This window comes from Gymnoscopelus braueri (genome assembly GCF_963280865.1).
Source record: "Gymnoscopelus braueri genome assembly, chromosome: 4".
Classification (NCBI taxonomy): domain Eukaryota; kingdom Metazoa; phylum Chordata; class Actinopteri; order Myctophiformes; family Myctophidae; genus Gymnoscopelus; species Gymnoscopelus braueri.
The window spans coordinates 30398778-30409172 of record NC_137605.1 but is presented as its reverse complement, the minus strand read 5'-3'; the positions used below and the strand labels follow the sequence as shown (position 1 = coordinate 30409172).

The 10395-nt window shown below is 42.8% G+C and overlaps 1 protein-coding gene across 1 annotated transcript in view; it reads left to right on the top strand.

The window, feature by feature from the left end:
• Positions 1–575: 575 nt before the first annotated feature.
• bcan (brevican) overlaps positions 576–10395 on the top strand; it is a gene marked incomplete at its 5' end in the record, with an annotated part of 16354 nt that continues 6534 nt past the window's right edge. The window contains 7 exons of the mRNA XM_080425866.1: positions 576–651; positions 1982–2374; positions 4966–5140; positions 5465–5592; positions 5756–6049; positions 7369–8181; positions 8509–9885. Coding sequence (XP_080281992.1) covers positions 576–651; positions 1982–2374; positions 4966–5140; positions 5465–5592; positions 5756–6049; positions 7369–8181; positions 8509–9885 — 3256 coding nt within the window. The remainder of the gene's footprint in view (positions 652–1981; positions 2375–4965; positions 5141–5464; positions 5593–5755; positions 6050–7368; positions 8182–8508; positions 9886–10395) is intronic.

The window sequence follows — 10395 nt, the reverse complement described above, 5'->3', positions numbered from 1 at the left end:
CTTCATCGTCTGAGCATTGACATTACCTGCGATGGATAGATTCACCACCCTATGTTTTTATGGATCCAGCCAATACAGTAGCCAATGGCTTTTGACTTTGGCGGAGGCTAAAGTGTGTGATGAAAGTCAGTCCTTGCCACTATCCAGCAATCTACTCCCAGTTTGATGAATGGCTTTAAGCATCAATCAATACATTTTTTTATTTTTATCTTAGCTCCAAGCATTCATGCAACTATTAGGGCACCAGGCAATGACTCTCTTCTGGAGGTCTTTTTTTGTCTGTTTGTTTTAGGGGTGCAACAGTTAATAAAACGAATCGATTTAATAAAGATAATTGATAATTTAATAAAATAATCAATCCCTATTTTGGGCATGTCATTATAGGTGAAATGTTGAAAATAGCTCATGTATAAGTTCTCAACAACGCGTTGCAATGCGACGATGCGAGTTTGTTTGCATTTTCAGGCATTTATTTAACCTAGAGCTTTGTCTCTTTATTACCTTCTCCCTCCCTCACTTTTTCTCCCCCCCAACCTCCACCCCCACCCTCCCTCTCTTTTCAACACAGATTGGACATGCTCCTCTCTCTGCTGCTGTGTGCCATCTGTCTCCTTGTCCTACCGTCCTCCTCTACCGCCAACCAGGAGTCAGGTACACACCTCGTTCTCCTTCCCTCCTCCCTGCCACCGACGCCTGCATCAAATAATCTATTAAATCAATCATACCTGACCTCTGACTTATAAGGGTAGCGGGGTGCAATTTAATAATTTCCTATCCTTTGTTGTTTTTGCTGACACACACTCTGGAAGCTGTTTTCCAGGGTGTGACTTTTACAGGAGGAAATCAAGGTTAACTGATGCACCCGAGGGGACCAACAAAGTGTCTCATCTGGTGTTTGTGTCAACAACACAATGATGGCAAATAGTGAAGCTTTAGAAGCGGCTTCCCAGCTTCCAGATTAGCTAACAGAGGACATGATTATGTTGTAGGATCCCCACACCGTTCTTTATCTGAAATGTCTGCCTCTTTAAATTCACCTGATGAGATGTATTAGTACTAGACTGGGATAAACTCCTTTTGCAGTTTCCTGATCCGATCTAGAGTGGATATAACTCTGCGTCATCGGGCGGAAAGCGTGGCGGAAACCAAGAGAGCCTATGCTTCTCCAAAATGATTCCCCTCGGCCAGAGGCGTCATAATTAGTTTAGTTTGGTATAATCGTTTTGTTTCAGTTGGTATAATAATCATTTGGTATATCCATGCTTTATTTAAACTTGTAGCGTGACTGGTGAGACTAGACTATTCATGGGGGAACAAAAACAAAGTGACGCCAACCGGAAATCCGCAACCGGAAACTAGAATAGGCGTGGCCTAGACTGGATCAGTGACTGGTTAGTTCGGAATGAAAACCAGGCTTAAGTTTCCTCTGTGTGGAAAGCGTGGGGTTAATTATTGCACTGTTGAGGATATAATACCCCAAAATAATATAATATTAACATCACTATGCATTAAAATAAAGCAGTACACATTTTGGCCTGTAGCCCTTGGACGTTTTCCCCTATTCAAAGTATCTTTTCCCCTTGCAAAGATATCAGAAAGTGCAAGAATATCACATTGCTCTGGATGTAATTTAATTGCCGTACATAAAACATGTTTATCTCAACACATTCACCAACGCCATTAAAACCTAGTTTGTCTAGCTGCACTTTTTTGGGCTGTGACTACCCATGTTGCCTTTTGGCCCTTTGTGTAATGGATATTCCTATTTCTACTTGACCCCTGTCATTGTCATCGACCCAGGATGATTCATATCGTCGCTGTTGGGCAGAGACCTCCATGTTTCTTTTTTTTTTTAATAAATGAATGCCCTACAGTGTCACGCAAAAGTAGCAAAACTCCCCAAACTAACCGTAAAAAAAAAGAAGAAAAAAATGATTTGGAAAATGTTCGATATTTAACCCTGTCACTGTCAACTCCCCAGATGATTCAAAACTTCTCCACGTGACGATCCCCACCCCCCGGCCCGTGTTAGCTGTGTTGGGGCACTCTCTCACATTACCCTGCCTGGTGTCTCTGTCCCACCCACCGCCATCTCCCTCCACAAGCGGTCGACATGCCGTCCTCACACTCCCACGGGTCAAATGGAGTGTCCTGACCCAGGGCCGTGAGATGGAGATCCTGGTTGCCCGCGGTGACAGGGTGAAAGTCAACGAGGTCTACAAAGACCGTGCCTCCCTGCTCAATTATGCCTACTCCCCAGCCGATCTCACTCTGCAACTGGAGGGTTTAATGCACAACGACACAGGCTTCTATCGCTGCGAGGTGCAGCAGGGCCTAGAAGATGCTGATGATGTGGTACAGGTCAAGGTCAAAGGTGAGATGATGGGGCAAAGTTAGAAGCAAACTTTTATTTACAGTAGTTAGCATTTTACCATTCACGTGTTAGCTGATTCCTTAAACACTGTCTGGTGGTATTTGCTAGTTAGGGTTAGTTATCTACTTTGCGTTACATTCAAAGTTTATAATTAACCTGTCCTATTGCAGAGCTGTTGTGAATACTCAAGTTAGAGAAACATATGGTTTTATAGGTAACCAATTGATAATCATTTACAATCTCCAGTTGTAATGCAATCATTTTATCACACAATTGTGATGACAAAGATAACATTGCATATGATATTGTGGTACTGGTACTAGAAAGGTTAGTGTTCCCTTACCAGTAATCTCTCAAGAACAGATTCAAAGCTACGCTACTGAATTTGTCGGGAGGGTCGTTCAGAACGCGTGCGCATTGGCCTACAAGTGGCCTTCAAGTGGGCGGGCCTTAGATCAGGAAGTAAGCCACACTTTAACCAATCAAAGCCGCTCCAGTCTCCACAGAGTTTCTAGGTCTGCGAGGCGAAACATATGGTCCGCGGCCCGGACTGACACAAATAGTGCACAGCGCACGTCAAGATTTCATTAAAATGTCTCCGTAATCCACACAAGTATGTTTATAAATAGTGAAAAACGCTGGGGGCGCTATTTTTCCTTTTTATTTGACGATGGGTTCCCAGATTGCCTTACCAGTGACAATCCAGGCTCGCAATACTGTACACTGCGAAAATCCAGAGTGTTGATTGAACCCAGAGAGTGAACAAATGTTTACATTTGTACATTGATTTGGTTACATTGTATGTAGGGTGTTCAAAAACAAAAAGAATACAAAACAATAACAGTAAGAGTGCAATTTATATTGTATACATAAATACAACTACTGAACTACTAACTAAATTAAGATCTGCTGTGCAGGTCAACCCATACAGTATGTCTCAGCAGACAAACACTGAACGGGTGAAAAGTGATTTAGTGTTGGTCATGAAAGGACATGAAATGACTCAAGGTCAAGTGTCCTGCAAAAGACAGTCAATGCTGTACCTCTCACATTTCTGTCTTTATCATGCAATACACACTCCACTATGATGAATGGGTTGTCTTGTTCCATCCCTTTTCCAAGTAATAGATTATAGATCCACTGGCCAGAGTAATTTGTGACCCAATAAATCAGAAACAAATGTTGCTTGCAGTATACCCACATCATACAGTATACTGTACTGTAGGGCCCGGAATGTATAATATAGCTGTTCTGTATTAACAGGGGGAGTGTTACACTGCTTGGGTGCTTGAAGTTGTTTGAAACTCAATGAATCAAGGCTTGAAACAAGGGCTACATGATCTACGCTAAACATGATTGTCATTCTAATGATGTATACTGTAATTGTGAGACAAATTCAAATAGGTGTAGAAAAGGTTTTTCTGTGCTTTGAAAACACACCAGGGGGCACGGTGGCGCAGTCGTCTCACAGCTAGAAGGTCCTGGGTTCGATTCCCGCCGGGGACGCTGTGGGCGCTGGGGGCATGTCTTCTCCTCCGCGTCATCAGCGCCCATACCCTAGGTGGGGTTGGCGAAAGGGCCTACTCTGTGTGGAGTTTGCATGTTCTCCCCGTGTCTCCTAGGGTAGTTAATACCCTCACAAAAACATGTAGTAATCCTGGTCGCTATACCGCCTCCCCATGACAGGTTGGAATAACGTGTTCCTTCCACGCGCTACGTCCTACAGGGGAAACTCTCCCCTGTCAGGTGACAAGAAGGTCAGTTGGCTCTCATGTAGTGAAGGAAGCATGAGCTCGGCCCTGGCCTCCCTGGCTGTGGGGGACTGGTGTAGCGCTGTAGGGCTGGTGTAGCGCCCAGGATCACTTAGGAAATTAGCACCGGGTGAAAAGAAAATGGGTTACAAAAATCGCGGGATACAAATAAAAAGAAAAAAAAAAAGAAAACACACCTTTTGGCAGAAAATGTTGATACAGTTACAGTAGCATATCTTGGGTTTGAAAGTAAGAAAGCAATTTCCTTAAAGCTACAATCCGGTACAACAACTTATTTTAATTAATAAAACTGTATCATAGACTGGTTGACAATGTCAAATAAGTTATTTGAAGCAGGCAGTGCATCATACTGGACACTAGATTTGCCGCCATCTTTTTTTTTTAAACATAGTAATAAATAAATATATACATTTTATTCTTTTTTTAAAATTATGAACCCTTTATTGGCAGTTCATGCTGCCTATATTATTTTTTAACCCTGATGAAGGCAGCATAGAATGCTGAAACATTTGTCTTTTTTAATACGTGTGCATCTGACCTATACTGTATATTGTGCGACAACACACTCTTTTTTTATTGTAGCTTTTGTTATTATTTAAAGGGAAATAAGTCTGCACACTGCAAGGTAGCTCCCAAAGTAGTTGACTTTGGTACTTTTAGGCGTTCATGCTTTCTTCAAAAGTACATTTATATGTCTTAGTCTTGCAGCTGATCAACATTTTTGGATGCTTATAGTCTATTACTTGTATTACAAGCTTTTATTAGTATCACATGAAATATACACCCAGAATGCATACTATTCTGGATTTGTGTTAACAGGGGTGGTGTTCCACTATCGCGATGCTTCAAGTCGGTATGCCTTCACCTTTGATCATGCCAAAAAGGCCTGCGAGGATATTGGGGCTCAAATTGCGACTCCAGAGCAGCTTCTGGCAGCCTACCAGAGTGGATATGAGCAGTGTGATGCAGGGTGGCTATCAGACCATTCAGTGAGGTAAAGACCATAGAAAGGTTGCTTAGTAAGTGGCTAAAGAACCATCCTCATGCTGCTTGATAAGGAGGACTGAGAGAGGGGGCAGTGGACCACTCAGCCACTTGATAACTGAGTTTGAAATGTCTTTAGTTCAATGTTTAATGAGAATACACAGATAAAGTAATTCCATTGCATGGTTAAGTGGGTGGATTGTCATTCACTCATGCTGAGTGAATGTCAATTTGTTCTCTTACAGGATTTTGTGATAAGAGTAACATGGAGTATCATGCAATAGAACTCTCTGGTGCTTGGTGTTTTAATGGTGTGCAATCATTTCCTCTATAGATATCCAATACAAATGCCAAGAGAAGGCTGTTTTGGAGACATGGATGGACTGCCCGGAGTGAGGAACTATGGGTTGCTGGAGCCCGATGAGCTGTATGATGTGTACTGTTATGTTGAGAATATTGATGGTAATGGACATCACAAATGTAATGTTTGATCACACCCTGATTTTGACTATACGTCAGATTAGGAAGAATACATGAAAGAAGAAAAAAAAGTAGCATTATCATTTAGCACATGCATTACTCAAATCTCAGATTATTACAATGCAAAGTATCTCCCTTTTCATAGGGGAAGTGTTCCATGGCTCCGTCCCCCAGCGTTTCACCCTATGGGAAGCTAAGGATTATTGTCAGTCCCAGGGGGCTGAGCTGGCTACTACAGGTCAACTGTATGCTGCCTGGAATGATGGCCTGAACCACTGCAGTCCGGGGTGGTTGGCAGATGGAAGTGTGCGGTACCCTATCGTCACCCCAAGAGAGCGCTGTGGTGGGGGTGAGCCTGGGGTCAAAACTGTCTATCGCTACAGCAACCAGACAGGTTTCCCCGAAGCCCATTCTCTACTTGATGTCTACTGTTTCCGAAGTAAGAGAAAGCTACTGCTGTTTATAGCTGCAATAGTTGAATTGAATTTCTTATGCTTACAATGTTCTGACTTCAAGTTCTGACAATCGAGGTACCATACAACACGTGCTGTATGGTACCTTTGTCTGTGTGTGTGCGCGTGTGCGTGTGCGTGCGTGTGTGTGTGTGTGTGTGTGTGTGTGTGTGTGTGTGTGTGTGTGTGTGTGTGTGTGTGTGTGTGTGTGTGTGTGTGTGTGTGAGTTTTCGAGTTTTACAGTAGACAAAATATTATGTGATTTTTCTAATTGGCCAGATGGTGGCGCTATAACTTGCTACTTTATGTTTTGCCTATAACTCTTGAAGCATAGGTTCAAGAAGCAATATAGGCCATGTCCATTTCCACCTAACTACATTTAGCATTTTCTTCAAAACACACTGTTTGCTACTTCTATAGATTCTGTCCAAATTATTACGCATTATAGTCATGTAATAAAGTATAATTCCAATTTTCATATTCCATTCTGTTTGGCTATGATTCCCTTCCAAAGTTTGTGGGACGGGCCTATTTTATGAAAATACAATACCTTACCTACCCTACATTGTTATCACATTGAGGGGCCTCTAAACAACACAGAGCCGGCACCACAAATGCTACAGATGTCACTGTTTGTTCTTTTTTCACCAAATTAGCTACAAATGATCTCTTGAGTCATGTGACAATGACTGTCAAAACAGGGTTTTGATATTCCATACGGTTTTCTTGTTATTGGCTTTAAAAAATGGTATATTTCTTACAAAAAAACGACATGCCTATATCATGAAAGCAACATCAACCACAAATTGGAATGACATGTTGAGGGGCTTCTATAGAAAGCACCACCACAGAAGCACTTTCATTTCTGCCCATAGAGGCTAGACAAAATGCATAAAGTTGCACCGTATGTTGTAGAAATGTTATTCCCCCCAGCTCCCCTGACGGCTGCAACCCAGAACCCACAACTTACACAGCCCTGGCTATAGGCAACCCCTGGCAGAGATATGCACTACGAGGAGCACACTTTTCTAGTTCTGTGATATATCCATATTATCCACAGATACCAGCCTCTTCCCTTTCGATTGGCTTTATAATAATACAAATATTAATGATAATAACATTGACCTACTTAAAGCCCTGGCTAGGCAACCCTGCCTGGTGGAGATATGTGCTCTGAGGAGCACACTTTTCTAGTCGAGTAATATATCCAAAATGGCGTTCATCCCAGATTAGAAGTACAAGGGATAGTTACATCAGACCTTGAATACTGACAAATAACTTTCTCCTTCTTTATGGATTATTCCAGGCAATAGTGCACCTTACACAGAATCCACCAAGGATTTCTTGGCCACGGAACCAGAGGACATTGGCCAGGACATTGTTTCCCAGACTAATCCTTTGCAGGAGGTCATTCCCAGCAAGGTGATTGTACAGTTGGGAACCAAGGCCCAAGGCGCCCAGACAGCAAGCCCTGGGGTGGAACAGGAGGGTCAATATCCTGCCCCATTCAAACCTCAAGACCCGATGTCAACCAAGGACACCTGGGAGGAGAAGGACGGAGAAGAGAGTGGTGAGAGTGGTGAATCACCAGAGTCTCACATCTCAGAGAAAAGCCCTCCGCCCTCTGGCCACCAAGACACTGCAACCTTGGAAACAGCAGATATTACTGCAACATCCGGAGCTGGCGCAACTGAAATGTATGACAACTCTCCACAAGGAAGTGGAGAAGAGGATCCCACTGCAGATGACCACCTGGAGTATACCACTAAAAGTTATGATGCTTCAGGAAGGCCAGAGGAGGCTATTACTGTTGGTGTGGAGGAGACACCAGTAGCAGCTTCTTCATCCCATGAAGAGGAACTAGACATCCACACAGCCACTTTGATCCCATACTTTGATATCACTACACCATCAGAAGCCTCTCTAACAGAGGAGCATTCTGGGGAGCCGAGTGCGTATCCTAGCCCAGATGAAGACACAGACTTGCTGCATTCATCTGTCACCCAGTCAGTGGAGAACGTTGGCTCTGCTACTGAAGACACAGGGGATCATATCTCCCCAAGCCCAGTATACTTTGACCCCTCTGCCAGCTCTGGACTGATCCCTACCTCTGAATACAGTGAGTACATACATTGCAATTAGCTATGTACTCACAGTGAGTACATCAAATTGAGAATAGAAATAATAGTCCGCTCACTAGTGCTATGTTGAGTTTACAGTTTGTCATATTTGATGCCTCTATTGGTGCTTTAATTGCTTTACACAGCGAAATGTGTAAAGTATAAAAATACAGGTAGACCAATAATGGCCCATTTTAGTTAGTTAAATGAACACTCAGGATTTTACTGTGCAGACTTTTGAGAAATGAAATCATCTATGATAATAAATTGTTATTTTACTTACTCTGGATATGTTTACATTTGCAATATGACTTCTTTCATGACAGGTTACTACCCCACTCAACAGCACTCAGGTGAAACAATAGACTCCTCCACCCTGGTTGACCACAGTGAAATGGAACCAGATGTTGCCAGTTCCTCCACTAACCCAACAGACACAGCAACAGAGGAAACCATCACCGTCAGCTTTGAGTCAGGCTCCAGTGAACTTGTGACCTTGTCTCCTCCTGAGGTTGATGTGGAAGTGAGCTCCCAAGGTGAGCTTGTCACTATCATCCCAGAAAGCAGCACTTCCACTGACACTTACCCTGTGGAAGAAGTCCTGGTGAAAGTAGAGCAGGAGGGGTTAGGCGCAAGCCCTGAGCTGCTACTAACTGTCGAGGAGAGTGGAGACAGAGAAAGTGAGGGGAGTGGAAAGGAACACGAAGAGCCAGACTCTGGAGATGAGCGTGCTGAATCAGGTCAAGGCTCAGGTGAATCAAGTGAGAGCTCAGGGGTCAACGACACAGATGGAAGTGCGACTGAGTCTGGCACTGACGCACCCTCTACTGCAATAGAGATCACACTGCTCCCTGCCATGACCTTAACCCCTAGCTGGGGGATAGAGCCTTCCCCCACTGTACCACAGGAATCTCGCTCAGATCTGGTTTACAGTGGAGAACCACCTGTTACAGAAGAACCGCCCATTACTGAAGAACCACACTTTACCGAAGAACCAGCTGTTACCGAAGAATCACCCATTACGGAAAAACAACAATTTACTGAAGAATCACCTGTTACTGAAGAATCACCTGTTACTGAAGAACAACAACCCATTATTGAAGAACCAGCTGTTACTGAAGAACCACACATTACTGAAGAACCACACAGTACTGAAGAAGAACAAATTACTGAAGAACCACCCATTACTGAAGAATCACCTGTTACTGAAGAACAACAACCCATTATTGAAGAACCAGCTGTTACTGAAGAACCACACATTACTGAAGAACCACACAGTACTGAAGAAGAACAAATTACTGAAGAATCACCCATTACTGAAGAATCACCTGTTACTGAAGAACAACAACCCATTATTGAAGAACCAGCTGTTACTGAAGAACCACACATTACTGAAGAACCACACAGCACTGAAGAAGAACAAATTACTGAAGAACCACACATTACTGAAGAACCACACATTACGGAAGAAGCACCCATTATTGAAAAATCACGACCACCCGTTACTGAAGAGCCTCCTCTTACTGAAGAACCTGATGACGTCTCTGATGAAGAAGAGGCCACTGCAGAGGAGCCCACCACACCCTCACCAACAGAAGAACCAGTGGATTACACTGAGGATTTTGAAGAGCAGAAGTTAACAGCCACTGCTGCTGCACTGCCTGCCAGCAGATCATCTGTTGTGAGACAGGGGGTTGTTCCAGGTAATAATGCACCACAAATATTTTTACATACGTGCATATGTGTCAGTAAATCTTAATAATAAGATAATAATTGTGATGAGTTGACTATTTTGGCGAGGCTTTTGCTTTTTCTTCCATACTGCCAAATTAACATTTGTTGACTCAGCAAAGGAGAGGGATTAGCTTCTCAGTATGGATTAATCCTGGGAGACAAACACACAGCATGATCTCAACAGGATCTCTTGTGATACACATCATATGCTTGATCAGCTGGATATTTATGACTCAGTCAGAACATAATATAGAAAAAGAAAAGGTCATATTGTACTGTAACAGCTTCTCTTTTTAACTTAGTGAGGACACAGGTGACATTATACTCAGTACTATTAATATTCACCATGTCTATTCACTTTAAAAATAATTATTAAATAATCAATAAGTATAGCTAGTCAAGTCAGGTATTGCTTTATCTTTTAGTACTGCATCTGAAACATTTCTAGACATTGAATTTATATAGTTGTCAATGCTGTA